Here is a 17,383-nt window from a genome sequence, read left to right on the forward strand (position 1 = left end):
AGAAACAACAAACCCCAATGGTTCACTGAAGAGATCTCACTCCTCATTAAGGAGAAGAAAAAAGCATTTCTTTCCTACAAACGCACCCAGAGAAGAGAAACTAAAGTAGAATATAAGACCAGATCGGCAGCGGTCAAAACAGCAGTTAGGGAGGCCAAACGTCGAGTGGAAGAAACTCTGGCAAAATCATTAAAAAAGGGGACAAATCCTTCTTTAGGTATATCAGCGATAGGAAAAGGAACACAGACGGTATAGTACGCCTTAGACAACCGGACGGAAACTACGCGGTGGCGGATTCAGAAAAAGCAGAACTACTAAATGAATATTTCTGCTCAGTCTTCACCTGCGAAGCACCGGGACACGGACCACAGTTGATGATAATACAAGACGTGAATGACCCGTTTCAGAACTTTGAGTTCACTCCTGGGGACGTCTACAACGAACTGGCAAGGCTAAAGGTAAACAAGGCCATGGGACCGGACAATTTACACCCAAGAGTGCTCAGAGAATTGAGAGATGTCCTGGCAGAACCGTTGGCAGTGCTCTTCAATCTCTCACTAAGTAAGGGGAAAGTTCCGTTGGACTGGAAAACAGCCAACGTCGTTCCTCTACATAAAAAGGGTTGCAAGGCTGAGGCTGCGAACTATAGACCGGTAAGCCTCACCTCAATAGTGTGCAAACTCATGGAAACACTAATTAAGTATAAATTAGATACGATCCTGAACGAGGGAAATCTCCGGGATCCCAGCCAACATGGATTCACCAAGGGTAGGTCATGCCAGTCCAATCTAATAAGCTTCTTTGACTGGGTAACAAGAAGACTAGACTCAGGAGAGTCCCTGGACGTCGTGTACCTGGACTTCAGCAAAGCGTTTGACAGCGTCCCACACCGCAGGCTGCTGAACAAGATGAAATCTATGGGATTAGGAGAGACTCTAACTGCATGGGTTAAAGATTGGCTTAGTGGCAGACTTCAGAGGGTGGTGGTCAACGGTACCCTTTCTAAAATGTCAGAGGTGACCAGCGGAGTGCCACAGGGTTCGGTCCTGGGCCCACTCCTCTTCAACATATTCATTAGGGATCTGACTCAAGGGCTCCAAGGCAAGGTAACCTTATTCGCTGATGACGCCAAACTATGCAATGTAGTAAACGGCTATAATCTTCAGGATGCTATGGAGCAAGACCTGCGTACTTTAGAAAGTTGGTCCTTGATCTGGCAGCTGGGCTTCAATGCCAAGAAATGTAAGGTCATGCATCTCGGCAACGGAAATCCTTGCAGAACTTACACCCTGAATGGAGAAACTTTAGCCAGGACCACGGCAGAACGAGACTTAGGAGTAATCATCAGTGCGGACATGAAAGCATCCACTCAAGTGGAGAAGGCTGCATCTAAAGCACGGCAAATGATAGGCTGTATCAAGAGAAGCTTCGTCAACAGGAAACCTGAAGTCATGATGCCACTGTACAGAGCCATGGTGAGACCGCATCTGGAATACTGTGTTCAATTCTGGAGGCCGCATTACCGTAAGGATGTGCTCAGAGTTGAATCGGTTCAGCGGATGGCTACCAGGATGGTCTCGGGGCTAAAGGGTCTCTCGTACGAAGAAAGACTGAGCAAATTGCAGCTCTACACTCTCGAGGAGCGTAGGGAGAGGGGAGACATGATTGAGACATTTAAGTACATCACGGGACGGGTAGAGGTGGAAGATGATATCTTTCTTCTCAGGGGACCCTCGACCACAAGAGGACATCCGCTCAAGCTCAGGGGAGGGAAGTTCCGTGGAGACACCAGGAAGTACTTCTTCACGGAGAGAGTGATTGAGCATTGGAACGAGCTTCCAGTGCAGGTGGTCGAGGCACGCAGCATCTCAGACTTCAAGAACAAATGGGATACCTATGTGGGATCCCTACGAGGTCATGCCAAGGGATAGGGTCACTAGGACTGAATGAGCGGGTAAGTAGAGTGACAGTATAATTACAATTATTCTTTAGGGGGTCAGTAGATTTAAGAGGGTGGGTAAATAGTGTGGGCAGACTTGATGGGCTATGGCCCTTATCTGCCGTCATCTTTCTATGTTTCTATGTTTCTAATCACCTCCACTATATGCAAATAGATTTCATAAATATTTAATGTGGCAACATCAACAACCAGGCTGGGTTGTGGATCTTGAGGACTGGATCCAAGGGCCCTTGCTGTAAGGGCTGAGCTATTAGATGAGAATAGGCATCCTCTCCACTTGGAGTATTGTGTTCAGTTTTGGAGACCGTATCTGGCGAAAGACGTAAGAAGACTTGAGGCGGTCCAGAGGAGGGCGACGAAAATGATAGGAGGCTTGCGCCAGAAGATGTATGAGGAGAGACTGGAAGCCCTGAATATGTATACCCTAGAGGAAAGGAGAGACAGGGGAGATATGATTCAGACGTTCAAATACTTAAAGGGTATTAACGTAGAACAAAATCTTTTCCAGAGAAAGGAAAATGGTAAAACCAGAGAACATAATTTGAGGTTGAGGGGTGGTAGATTCAGGGGCAATGTTAGGAAATTCTACTTTACGGAGAGGGTGGTGGATGCCTGGAATGCGCTCCCGAGAGAGGTGGTTGAGAGTAAAACTGTGACTGAGTTCAAAGAAGCGTGGGATGAACACAGAAGATTTAGAATCAGAAAATAATATAAAATATTGAACTAGGCCAGTTACTGGGCAGACTTGCATGGTCTGTGTCGGTGTATGGCCGTTTGGTGAAGGATGGGCAGGGGAGGGCTTCAATGGCTGGGAGGGTGTAGATGGGCTGGAGTAAGTCTTAACAGAGATTTTGGCAGTTAGAACCCAAGCACAGTACCGGGTAAAGCTTTGGATTCTTGCTAAGAAATAGCTAAGAAGAAAAATTAAAAAAAATAAAATAAAATAAAAATTTTTTTAAATTGAATCAGGTTGGGCAGACTGGATGGACCATTCGGGTCTTTATCTGCTGTCATCTACTATGTTACTATGTTACTCTGAAACCTGTAAGGGAAGCACAGCTGCTAAAAGTCATCCCATTATTTTCTGAGCACTGGAAATTTTTTTTACGAGAAGAGCTCAGCAACTTTTGTTTCCTTGAGTCTGGTTTAGCTGATTTCTTTCCAGTTGCATTCACCATAGAGGAAGTCATAGACAGGTCTTTGTGGCAATAATCATACTGCCTGGAACTGCTATAAGGTTCCTACAGCAGTAACACATTTTAGCTATTTTGGTCAGGCTGTCACAGTAATTTTAATAACTTAATTTAGAAGTCCTGAAGTATCAAAATGCTTAACCCCTCCTTGTCGCTGAAACAAAATCAGTTTCCTAGATTGTACTGCTCCCAGTGCAAAAGAGAGACAAGGCAGGAAGTACTTCATATACTGGCCCTCTTGTAGTGAGAATGCTGCATCCTACACCATGTCAAGTACTTTGGTTACCATCACATTAAAACTGCAAGGCTCCTTGACTACTCAAATTCAACCAGGCACCCAGTTCTCTAGCTGGGCCCAGAAATAAACCCTAGCACCAATCCAATGCTGTACTAGAGATATTCATCATTTCCTGGGGAAGAGGAAAAACTTAAAAAAATTGGCTGCATTTGGTTTGTCTCCATCTGCAGAATGCAAATAGAGGGTGAAATGGAACCAATTTATCCCACCAGTGACAAATACTACCAAGATATGGGCCTCTTTTTTCACTTCATCAGAACTCTTGATCAAAGTTCTAAATATTTAAATAAAATATCCTACATTTGTGATACATACTTGTGGAAAAGACAAGTGCCAACAGGATTGGTCCATGCTCCATCTCGCTTTTCTGCTTCAGCAGCAAATCCAAATGAAACTATAGGACCAGTGTCATCATCTGTATCTCCATAGGAAACAATTTCAATCTCCCAGTAAAATGACGGAGCCTAGAAAAAAAACAGATATGATTATTGGGAAATCCAAACACCACAAAATATTTTAATATAAAAATGTTTTTTTATTGAACACAAAAAGAAGAGTATACAGTCAACAAGACTCAGATTCAAGTTTATAGCAATACTCAAAACGCGATTAAAAAGTGCTTTTTTTCGCAAACTTTTGTGATTTTCGCCGCGATCTTGTTGCCAGGATCCCCTATGTCGCCTCCAAAACCGGCAAAAAACGACATCGCTTCACCCGCGCCCCTCGGAGGGAAAAGGCTGAAACCCGATCCAAGCACGCCGGAGAAAATGGCGCCGAAAACCGATGAAGCCTCACTAGACCTGCTCCTGAAGGAAGTAAGATCGATCAGGGGCATAATACAGGAGCAGGTTGAAGAAACCAAGTTGTTAAGGGGAGAAATAGAGGCACTTAACTCACAATTCGTGGATGCTCGTCACAGATTGGATGCACTGGAAGAAAAAACGACTGCCATTTCTTCACTGCAAGAAACTGTAACTAAGCATGACAAACTGATTACTACTTTACAGAGAGACTATGAAGATCTCTCCAATCGCAGTAGAAGATCTAATATAAGAATTATTGGGCTATCTGAATCATTGGAGGGCTCTGATATGGCTTCCTTTCTTTCTACCTTCCTGCCTGCTACCCTGGGGCTTGTCTTTTCACCTCCATTAGAAATAGAGCGTGCTCACCGCGTGCCATCTCACCTCTCTCCACATGCCACTTCTCCCAGACCCATAGTGGCTAAGTTACTCAGATTTCAGCATGCGCTGCAAATTCTCACAGCAGCAAAATCTAAATCCCAGCTCTTGCATCAAGGCAGGAAGTTTTTCATTGTGCCTGATCTCGCAAAAACCACAGCTTTGAAGAGAAAAGTGTTTCTTTCCCACCGGCAGGAGCTTAAAGACGGTCTTATGTACCCTGCCAGGATGAAAGTAACTTATAATAACCGTACTACCTCCTATACTGATCCTGAGGAATTGGCTGCATTCCTGGACTCTTTGAAAATGAACTAGCATGCTGGGCTGCGGATTTCTTTGTTTACCTCTGTTTCTGATATTATAAATCGCATATATTCAATTGTATAATTCACTGTTACTTATTGTTAATGCGGATAAGCACGCCACTTTCAGGTTCCTCAAAATTGAGTGGGTGTGGAGTATTGCAAGTTGTTCCATATGTGTCATTTCTCCGTGCTCACAGGAGCACCCTTAAAATGTTTCATCTCATGCATGATAGCATGGTTTTTCTCTTTTCTGACCCTGCATCATGCTTTCATTGCTAGTCTACTTACTCTTACTCTTATTCTTATCCTCTCTCTATCTCTTCTCTCTGGCAGAAGTGTCTACCTGATATCCTGGTTACATTATTTGTCCTTTTCCCAAAAAGGTGATATTTACTATGTCTTAATACTGGTTGCAACAGAATATGGCTGATTTACATGTCTTTTCTTTTAATGTGAACGGTTTGAACCACCCCATTAAAAGGAAAAAGATAGCTAATTATGTACTCAATAAACACCCTGATGTGGTTTATTTACAGGAGACCCACCTCCCGCCTGCTGCCGCCTCAAAATTTAAGTTGAAGGGATATTCCACTCATTTGTATTCCCCTGCAACCCATGGGAAGAAAAATGGGACATCAATACTTCTCAGTGACAAATTATCCCCAGTTATTCATTCTGTTAAAACAGACTCTGACGGAAGATGGTGTCTGGTACACGCTGCGTTGCACTCAGTAGATTTTGTGCTCCTTAATGTTTACGCTCCTGTTTTAGATCATCCGGACTTTTTCAAAGATCTTCAGCTGGCGTTAGTTGACTATGGTTCTTGTTCTCTGATAATAGGAGGTGACTTCGACCAAATTCAAGACATTTATATAGATCGATCATCCTCTTGCAGAACCTCAAAGTCCAGATCTTTCTCAGCTTTACATGCTTTAATAGAAGCCTTCTCCCTAGTAGACCCATGGCGTTTATTACACCCAAAAGGTAGAGAGTACTCTCACTTTTCATCACCACACAACACTTATTCAAGAATCGATTTCTTTCTTCTTTCCCCCTCACTCATTCAAGAGGTAACAAATACTATCATACATCCAATCTCTCTCACAGATCATGCAGCCATTTCCCTGCACTTAACTATCTCTGCCCCGCGTAAAGAATCTCCCTCCTGGCGACTTAACAATGCCCTACTTTTAGACGATGCAATAGTGGACAAAGTCAAATCTTTTACCACGGAATTTTTTGAAATCAACACTAAAGATTCAGAAACCTGTCCTGCTATTGTTTGGGAAGCTTACAAAGCTTCTCTCAGAGGCGAATTGATTAAACTTGCTTCCTGGAAAAAAAAAACAATCCATACAAAAAGAAAAAGAATTGGAAATCGCTATCAAAAATTTAGAACTACAACATATGTCCACCCATTTGCATGATCCCTCCATATTCCAACGCATTCAAAATCTCAAATATGAATATAATACTCTGGTCTCCCATACAGCCAGGCGTGACATCTTCATTTCCTCCTCCGGTCACTATATGGGAGATAATCTTATGGGTCGCCCTTTAGCTAGGTATCTTAAAACTAAATCAAAACGCTTGCACATCTCAGCTGTTCAAGACTCATCAGGACAATTAGCTAAAACCAGATCTCTGATTTCTTCCCAATTTGAAAAATTTTATACTGCTCTATACCAATCTGAGCTCTCTGCCCCTGAATCGGACATGGACTCTTTTCTTGCCTCCTCTATTAAATCTATTAAAACAAAACTGGACGCTCCCATCACCACGTCCGAGATTGAAACTGCTATATCCTCCTTACCCATTGGGAAAGCCCCAGGTCCGGATGGCTTTACTAATGAGTTTTTCAAAAGTTTCCGAGCTCTCTTGGCGCCTCAACTCCTCACATATTATGATTTTCTCCACTCCACTCCGGATAAACAATTTAATTTTGCTGAGGCCACTATTGTAGTTATTCCTAAACCAGACCGCGATGCTACCTTGGTTAAAAATTTTCGCCCTATCTCTCTCCTTAATCTGGACTACAAAATTATGGCAAAACTATTAGCATTAAGACTCTCCACAGTGATTCCATCCCTTATACACAAAGATCAAACAGGATTCATCCAACAAAGATACATTGGAGATAATTTACGCTTATTTCATCACATCAATGCCCACGCTAAAACACTGTCGGATCCTGTGATTGGTCTGGCCATTGATGCTGAAAAAGCCTTCGACCGAGTGGAGTGGCCATTCTTATTCCGAGTACTGAAGTGGTACAATTTTGGTCCTTTCTTTACAGATTGGATAGAAACACTGTACAGACAACCCACAGTCCGTATTCTGATTAACAATTCTCTCTCCAACAAATTCCCCCTTCATAGAGGCACCCGTCAGGGCTGTCCCCTATCACCATTGTTATTCGACTTAGCGTTGGAACCTCTCCTGTCAGCTATCCGACAATGTCCCCTAATTAAAGGTATCCCCACGTCCAGTCGAGACATTAAATTAGCAGCTTATGCTGACGATGTCCTTCTTTTCCTCAGAGATCCCCTTGCCTCCTTGCCCCATCTTATTAATATTATCTCTCAATACTCTCAACTATCCGGATATTCTGTTAATTGGGAGAAATCAGAGATCTTTCCTCTCAATGACCATATCTCCTCCTCAGATCTGGCTAATTTCCTTTTTCATGGTCACAGGGAGCTGTGAAATATTTGGGGGTCCTAATTCATAAAGATCCAGTACATGCCCAAGAACTTAACATTTCCAAAATCAAAACATTAGTTTCAAACACTACGACTCGTTGGTCACCACTTTATTTGTCATGGTGGGGTAGAATAGCTTCTATTAAAATGACTCTAGCCCCGCAAATTAATTATACCCTTTCCATGCTTCCCCTCCTATGCCGGAAAACATTTTTTCACTGGCTTAATATGAAACTCTCTGAATTTATCTGGAACAAGAAACAACCCCGTATTGCTCTCGCCAAACTGAAGGCCTCTAGGATTAATGGCGGATTAAATCTACCAGATTTTTACTATTACTATATCGCATCTCTAGCTAAATATGGAGCTCATTGGATTGTTGATTCTAATCCTCAGGATCAACCAATATGGTTAGAAATGGAACGCTTTTTATGTGCACCATTGCACGTTTCCTGCTTTCTTACAGTGTCAATACCTAGACATTTGAGAAAGTACTCTTCGCTGAGTGCAACGCAATACGCTTTTCATCTTCTTTTTTTTTTTTTTTTTTTTTTAATCTTTATTCCTTTTTATTTCTTTCAACAAGTGTACAATATTATTACAATTAATTCACATAACTCACTTGACATTCTTAAACAATATTATTATACATGTTTTAATACCCCCCATCCACCTCCCATCCCTTCCCATATCAACAAAATATTTCATCCAAACTTATACATACTTGTACATCCCTCTTTCATAATACAATTAATCTTACATTAAATCTGTCCCTCCCCCCACCCTTTCTTCCTCAAACTCTTTATTCATTTTATTATACAAAGTAATGCACAACAATATATATCTCATCATAGTACATATATCCCCTTATATTTCATAACAACATATTTCCAATAAATTTACCCTCTTTCCTTTTCTATTCATACCTATATACCATGTTTCTTATATCCATTAATCAGTTGAAATATACCGCTAGCTAACTAAATTATCCTATCCCCCCCACCCCACCCCATTTCTATAAATTATCCCCTAAGGAAAAAGAATAAATCTTAATCATTATAATAATCAATTAATGGCCTCCACACCTCTTGAAACCTTTTAAAATACCCCCTTTGTACTGCAAGAAATCTTTCCATCTTGTACATATGACAAACTGAGTTCCACCAGAAACTACAATTCAGTCTAGAACAGTCTTTCCAATTAGTTGTTATTTGCTGAATTCCCACACCAGTAAGAATCATCAATAATTTATTGTTTGCTGCAGATATTTGGCATTTGGCCCTCATACACATTCCAAAAACCACTGTGTCATAGGATAATGCCACATGACTCTCCATCAATATGTTGACTTGATCCCAGATTGATATCCAAAATGCCTGAATACGTGGACAATAAAATAAAAGATGGTCTAAAGTTCCAACTTCAATTTTACAATGCCAGCATCTATTAGACTTAGAGCAATCTAATTTTTGTAATCTAGTAGGGGTCCAGAATGCTCTATGCAACAAAAAGAACCATGTTTGCCTAATAGATGCTGACATCGTACCTTTAATTCTCCAAGACCAAATACGTGGCCATTGAGATGCATTAATCTGATGCTTAATCTCAATGCTCCAAATATCTCTTAATCCATTTTTAGGCTTCTTATTCAAATAATTAGATATAATTTTATACCACTTTGCGGCCTGATGACCCAGAAAATCTGCCTGGAAACATAAGAATTCTAAGCTGTAATGATCATTTAAAGATTTCCATTCAGGGAACCCCACCTGAATAGCCTGCTTCAATTGCAACCACTTAAAACTTTGTTTTTTATTCAGACCATATTTATGTTGCAATTGTGAAAATTCAAGCATCTTACCATTATCAATTACTTCCGTTAATGATCTTATACCTGCTTTAATCCAATCTTTCCAGACAACCTTAAACCCGCCTATTTGTATCTTGGAGTTTACCCAAATAGTCTGTTGTTTCGATTTTAAAATAGAATCAGTAGTTAATTTGTCTATAAACCTTAATGTTTTCCAAGTATCCATTAATACTCTATTGTCCTTACGTATTCTAGGCACCTTTATACCAAGCAAAAGATCAAGCCTAAGTGGAAAGATAAGTGATCTCTCCACCTTTAACCACTCTGGTAATTGTTCCAAAAGCTCTGGGAGGACCCAATACATTCCTTGGCGCATGATATAGGCCTGATGATACCTATAAAAATTGGGAAAATTTACCCCACCCTCCTCAATTGGTCTTTGCAAAGACACTAAAGCCACTCTTGCAATTTTACCCAGCCAAATAAATTTAACCAGAATACTATTTAATTTTTTATAGAAAGACCCCTGAAAAAACACTGGTATCATTCCCAATTGATAGCAAACCACAGGCAAAATCATCATTTTAACAGTTTGAACTCTTCCCCACCAGGACAAATGTAAAGGATTCCATTGCTCACACATCTCTGTTACTTTTTGTAATAAAATTTTTTGATTTATTCTCATTGTCTCTTCGAGTGTTTTATTCAACCAAATACCTAAGTACTTTATTCCATCCTCTTTCCATATAAAAGGGAAAGAATCAAATATACCTTTTGTACAATGCACATTTAAAGGTAAAATCTCTGATTTAGTCCAATTTATTTTGTATCCTGAGAATTTTCCAAATGTATCTATTACCTTCAGTAGACATGGAATTGTTGTTTCCGGATTTCAGGCTGAGATCTCTATTAGTGAAAGCCCACTCATGTCCCTTTGGAATAACTCTAAAATTCAGAAGAAAGGTAGATCCCTCTCATGGAAGAGGTGGCAGCGGGCGGGAGTTGAGTTTGCTCATCAATTGGTCTTCTCCACCTCATTCATTCCTTTTGATATTTTTTTGTTCTACATACTCACTCCCACCCTCTATACATCCCCAATGGCTTATGCTTACTGGAATACTGTCTAAAGTGCATATGCGTCTTGACTTTATGACCTCTATCCACACTGTTTGTCACTGGTCTACTCTGGCCTTAATGAAAGGTAGAGCGATAACTCTCTTCTATAGTATTCTAAGGGATCACTCTTTTACCTTTTCACCTCAATCAATGAACCATTGGGACTCGATTCTGCAGACTGCACTTTCTGACATAGATTGGGAACTTTTCTGGTCTTCCACAAATCGTCCTCTCCTATCTTCCAGAGTATCGCAATCAATGTTCTTCGTTATGTGGAATGCAGTATGGACCCCATTTCGCATGTGGAAAGCGAAACTAAAACAAGATTCTACCTGCTGGAACTGTTTAAAAGAATCTGGAACTCTTGATCACATGTTTTTTCATTGCACTATGGTTCACTCCTTCTGGATTCGTATTTGGGACACTATAAAATCTATAACTAAATGCTCAGAAGAGATTTCCTTGGACATTGTAATTCTTCGTTCTCAACACCCTTGTTTTGCACAAACAAACTGCCCACCTAAGCTCATTGATGCCATGTTTGTAACTGCTCTTATGCATATTCTAAAAAATTGGAAATCATCCTCACTACTTGACTACACCTTTTGGTGGAACTCTCTAAGCATGTATCACAAATTTGAATCTTTGCATATGAGAAGAACATGATTTCTCGAATCTCCACGAACATGGTGAAAAAAAAATCACCTTGGTCATTCTTAGATTCATATGTTCATTCTACCCCATAGACACTTCTGCCTCTTTATCTATTTATCTATTTATCTATCTCTCTCCTTATCTTTATTTCTCTCTCTCTCCTTTTCTTTTATTCACTCTTCTTGCTTCTCTGCCTTTCCTATATTTTCTATTAGCAGTTGCACATACCGTGCATTCTTTTATTAATCTGGTTGTATGCTAATGACTGTAGACATGGTCTTATTTTATACCAATGTTTCTTATTCAGATTTTATGTGTGTGAACTGCTATCTGTATATTTCTTAAAATTTTCAATAAAAAATTATTGAACTAAAAAAAAAAAAAGCAATTCCTGATCCGTACCCTGCCCCATCCTAGTATACAAAGGGAATAAATAAAAAACAAGCACTTTACTACACAAAGTAGGAAGAGAAAGTCCAACAAGTTTTGCCCAGTGACTGAAAATAAAAGCAAGTGAATCTTACAATATTTTAATTATTTTCAACAACTTCTATTATTATTTTGAAAGACACTACCTCCCCAGTTTTGTTTTATTTCACACATCAGTAGAGTTATAATTTCAAAACAGTCAAAACCCTTGCACAAATAACTCATACTCCAACAGCAGCAAATTCCACAACCATATATGCATCCCCTGGTGTCAGGTCAAAAGCGCGCCGGGAAAAAGGCGCGCACAGACAACTGAGCGCAATGCGGAGGCGCGCGCCGAAGAAAATGACTGTTCTAAAGGGCTCTGATGGGGTGTGTGTGTGGGGGAACCCACCCACTTTACTTTATACAGATCGCACCGCACTGTGGGGGCGTTGTGGTGGGTTTGGGGGGTTGTAACCCCCCACATTTTACTGAAAACTTCACTAAAAAACAGGGAAACAGTTAAGTTTCCAGTATAATGAGGGTGGTTACAACCCCCCAAACCCCCCACAACGCCGCTGCGATTTGTATTAAGTAAAGTGTGGGAGGTTCCCCAACAAAAACCCCTGTCGGAGCCCCTAAAAACACTCTTTTTCTTCAGCTCGCGCTTCTGTCTTGCGCTCAGTTGTCGGCGCGCGCCTTTGTCTTCTGCGGTTTTGTCTATGAACCGCATCCCCTTGTTAAAGTCATGCTTTATAGCTTAATACCACTCCAGCCTGTCCAGTTTTTCCTTATAAATCTAAAACAAAAAAAGCCCGCAGAGCTTGAAATGTGTAAACAACTCACTACTGAATGAATACAATTTATATGAATTTCCTGTGTTTTAGATCTTTATCCCTTGAAAAATTTTCAGTCTTCATTTACAGGCAATAAGATGGTTTACAGATCCAATGAACCATTTTTTAGATCATAGGTTTTTTTTTCTTCTACTTTGGATCAAATTATGTTTTCCCAACTTATGAAATCAACTACATTAGACTCTTCATTGCCAGTGAGTTATCTTCCAATTACTAAATATCACAGGCATAGGGGAAAAGAAATTTAAAGATAAGATGACAAGTTTAATGCAGTCATGTAAACAATGAATAATATTGGAGACAGCGGTGACCCCTGAGGGACACCACTGCAGAAGATACTTTTCCAATGAAATTTACTACATAGGATCTAGTAACCAAAAATTAATATGTTATGGTTCACAACATCAAACACTGTATGTAGACAGATCAAATTGTAGCAAGATGGCATATCTTTTTTTCCCCTAATAAATGTTGAATCTTAGAAATCAATGAAAGTAAGTCTCTGTACCACTGTATAACAGATCTGAAAACCATGTTTAAAAGGATGCGAAACTGAAAATTTATTTAGAAACTCTGTAATTTGTATGTGACTAATGACTTCATTAATTAAATGAATACTGGGATTTTATATATTACAAGAGGTAAATTCGGATTGGAGACATTTGTCTTCTAACATTTACTCTTGTATATCTAGACTCCAAGACAAGAAAGTTTTCAGAGCTTTCCGAAATAAAATGAAGGGGCCTAGACTGCTCAGTGAAAGCAGTAACTCATTCCAGAGCTCAGTTAGTTTGAAAATAAAAGATTGGCTGAATCTCTTGAAAGTTCTATTTTTATCCCTAAGGGAAGGAAATGTAAGTTTTAATTTATTTGAACTCCTAGCGAGATGAGATCTGTGTACATTCCAATCTAAAGGAACCAAAGTAATAAAAATGCCAAAGAGAATTTTAAATGCAATACAAACGCACTTAAATTGAATTCTAAGATATACTTCACAGCACTTAAACCTGCTGAATACACAGTTAAGATAAAAAATAACTGTAGCTGGAAAATCCAAGGCAAAAATGCTCAATTTATTTAAAAAAAAAAAAAAAAAAAAAGGGAGGAGACAACAGAAAGCCTAAAATTCCAACACCAAGAAAGCTGTTTTTACTGAGTCAGGATTTCTTACCTGGACAGGAACTGGAGAAGTTGCATAGATAAATGTACCCCGTGGCAAACCCCCACCCGCACTAGGGTCTGCAAGAAAGGTCACAGCAGCAAGATGTGATGAAAACATACAGGCTCTTACAGGTGGAAACACCCTAGATGGGTTCCAAGTAATTTCCTTGGGCTGTGGAAAAAAAAAAAATCAACTGATAACCAGATTTATTTCCAAACACACATTTCTCAGTGTGCGTCACACATTTATATAGCTAGACTTACTCTGGATTCAATCAGAGAGGTAAAAAAAAAAAAAAAAGAGGGTGTAGAAATATACAAGTAAATGGGAAAATGATATTTCTAAATAGAGATCCTTTTAATTCTATAAATATAATTTATTCTGCAAAGAAAAAAAAATGTAATTTATGCACATTAAAAACAGCTCAGTACAACATTCTTATAACAGAAAGGTGACAATAGTCTGTAGGGTACAATTGACATAGCTAATCCAGTTTGCAGGAGGATGTTCACTAACCCATAGAGCCACAGGCTTTGAGGTTTTAATTAGAGACTGATGGTGGGTACTTATAACCTGGATTGGCAACTGACGGAAATAGAATAGGGGGCTTGATGGGCCTTTTATCTGATTCAGTATGACAATTCTTATGTAACCTAGGCCAACTTTTGGATATCCTTATATTTGTTTTGTTTCCCTTGTTTTTATTATCATTGTAAACTGCATAGACATTTTCTAATCTAATAATTGATATATCAAATAAAGTTGAAATGTGAAATTTCTGACACTTATTTTATTCATATTATTAGGATTCAATTTGCCTCTCTCCAAGTTTATCTCATTGACTATAATTATGCTTACATTTGGCCATTTTATTATTGTTATGTTAACAAAATTGTAAGCTCTGTGTCAAGCTACACCTGCTGTACATGCCTTAGGCGAATCTCTTCATAAAGACAGTTATTAAATACCAATAAACAAATTATCATTCTTCACCCCTTCTAGAATAGAATTTAGTATACATCACCAAACCAACACCATAAAAACATATTTGCTTTTACCTGCATAAATCCATCCTTTTAATAATATTACCCATTTCTATGAGTAATTCCGTCCACAAAAAAGTTTTGCGCAGTTACCTTGACAATAAAAAAAGGATGGTAGGCTAACCTATTTAGCATTCAGTGTGATGATTTTTAGCTAACAAGCTAAATGCATGTGAATAGGTAAGTCTATACAAATAGCAGGTTTAAAGGTATCTGGATATCTTTACTGAGATATTCCAAAGCAAAATTATCCAGAAACTTTATTCAAATATGCAGAGGAACTAATTTGGATACAACTATTTCCAAGGAGAATGTAAAAAATTAAGGTGTGGCATATTACGTATCAAACGCGTCTTGAAATAGAAAGGTTTTTAAAATTTTCTTAAAGGATAAAAGATCTTTTTCAATTCTAATATAGTTTGGAAGGGAATTCCATAATGTAGGGGCCATAACGGAAAATATATCATTTCTTCTTGTGCCAATAATTTTCAAGGAGGGAATTGATAATAGGTTTGAGGAGGATGATCTTAACGAGCGTGAGGCATTATATGGGATAATCATTTTTGACATAAATTGCGGTTCATTGAAAATTAGTGTTTTATATACCAAAAATATAATTTTAAAGGTAATTCGGTGGGAAATGGGAAGCCAATGTGATTTAATCATTAATGGTGTGACATGATCATATTTTTTCGCTTTATGGATTGATTTTATTGCAGTATTTTGAATTAACTGACCATATTTGATTTAACGGTAGTTGGCATTAAATTCTAATTTGTGAGAGAGTTAATGTTGGGTAGTTAAAGGTCAGAACAGATTTAGAAGAAAACCTACCTGTCTTCGATCTGTCTGCAGTGGAGGAGGAGGAGGTCGAGCACAGTCTCGATACAACATCCTTAATCTTTCACACTGCACTTCTACAACCAAATTTCGCTCACCTGTAATGTTACAAAAAGGCAATTTTTGATATCCTAATTTCACAATAAAGCAAAAGGTGCTATACTGAAATCCTTTCCTGAGGAAAAACTAACAAAAATATCTCAAACCATGATTTTAGGTGACATTTAGATTTACCTTAACTTCTTTTCCTTTTGTCCTGCCAGGGCAGTTCAGTTCAGCCCAGTTCAGATGAGTGGGTTGTGTCCCCCTATCACCAGATGGAATCAGAGAAAATAATGCTCAGATCTGACTTCAATGCTTGATGCTGCCTTTAGTTCTTCAGTATTCTATGTCAAACCAAAGACAACCGAAGGCAATTGTTATGTTTTAGTCTTCCATTTTACCACCAAAGCCAAACCTGATGAAGTCAAAAATATAATTTCATGGTCACTAATCCAGGAATGAGAATTCCATACACTAAGGGTATGACTAACTTCTCTGAATCTGCAGACTAAAAGCACTGAACATGGGTGTGTTCTGGACTTGTCTGGCTGAATTCAAGGAAAGGAAATTGACAACTAAGTTTAAATTTCACTTCTTTAATCCAGGCCAAGCCAGTCCAGTCCAGATGAATGGGATGTACCCAAGTTCTACTCAGAATGGGTGAAATGATCTTTGGACTTCTACAAGAGTAGACCTTCCAGATAGCAAAGTTGCTTACCTGTAACAGAGGTTCTCTGTAGACAGCAGGGGAATGCAGCCACACTTGCTGGTGAAATCCTCTCACTGAGCCTGCATGCCGGCACTCTCCCCTAGATACAGTAGTTTTTTGTTTACTACTGAGCATTTGCAGACAGTTTGCCTCCAGAGCTCCACCCCCTAGGTATTCAGCTATGTCACTAGCTTATGTAACAAATTGTATAAAGGGGATGGAGAATGGGCAAGTGTGGCTGTCTACAGAGAACCCCTGCTACAGGTAAGTAAGAGCCCTGACAGTAGTGACAGGAGAAGTAGCCTCCTGTCAGGGCTTCTGCCGGTATTTTTTCTTTTTTTTTTTAATGGGCCAGATATTTTGCGTGTATTACACACGTAAAATATCTGGCCAATAAAAAAAAGAAAGAAAGAAAAAAAGCCCCCCCCCCTACAAAGCACTCCTTCCTTTCCCCCCTCCCCGAACCAAAACAAAATGGCAGGACGGACCAAAACAAAATGGCAGGACGGATGCAGACTCCCTCCTGCCATCAATGCTCCCCCGACCCACGATCAAAAAAATGGCAGGAGGGATGCAGACTCTCTCCTGCCATCGGCGCTCCCCCCCTCAAAATAAATGGTAGGAGGAATGCCCACTCCCTCCTGCCACCAGACCAGGATGACCCGGAACCCTCCCCATACCTCTAAAAGTTGGGAGGAGGGGTGCTTAGGTCCCTCCTGCTCCTCTGACGAACTGGGGGCCTTAGGTCCCGCCCCAGTGCAACATGTGATGCATGGGGAGGGGCCTAAGGCCCTGATTGGCTCGGGTGCCTCGGGCTCCTCCCTTGGGAAGGGCCTGAGGCACCTGAGCCAATCAGGGACTTCCTTTGAGTTGAACCTAAGGAAGTCCCTGATTGGCCAAAGCAATGGCTCAACCCTAAGGAAGTCCCTGATTGGCTCAGGTGCCTCAGGCCCCTCCCAAGGGAGGAGCCCGAGGCGCCTAAGCCAATCAGGCCCCTCTCCATACATCACATGATGCACTGGGGCAGGGCCTAAGGCCCTAGTTCGACAGAGGAGGCCAAGGGACTGAGCACTCCTGCTCCCAACTTTTAGAGGTATGGG

At 40.0% G+C, this 17,383-nt stretch overlaps 1 protein-coding gene across 4 annotated transcripts in view; it reads right to left on the reverse strand.

The window, feature by feature from the left end:
* HECTD4 (HECT domain E3 ubiquitin protein ligase 4) overlaps window positions 1-17,383 on the reverse strand; it is a 492,696-nt gene that overhangs the window by 158,572 nt on the left and 316,741 nt on the right. For all 4 annotated transcript variants that reach the window (XM_033956861.1, XM_033956860.1, XM_033956862.1 and 1 more), the window contains 3 exons: window positions 15,527-15,630; window positions 13,659-13,820; window positions 3,767-3,915 (listed from right to left, as the gene is read on the reverse strand). In XM_033956861.1, the coding sequence (XP_033812752.1) occupies window positions 3,767-3,915; window positions 13,659-13,820; window positions 15,527-15,630 (415 nt within the window). The remainder of the gene's footprint in view (window positions 1-3,766; window positions 3,916-13,658; window positions 13,821-15,526; window positions 15,631-17,383) is intronic.

The sequence above is a fragment of the Geotrypetes seraphini genome, chromosome 8, assembly GCF_902459505.1.
Source record: "Geotrypetes seraphini chromosome 8, aGeoSer1.1, whole genome shotgun sequence".
NCBI classification, from domain to species: Eukaryota; Metazoa; Chordata; class Amphibia; order Gymnophiona; family Dermophiidae; genus Geotrypetes; species Geotrypetes seraphini.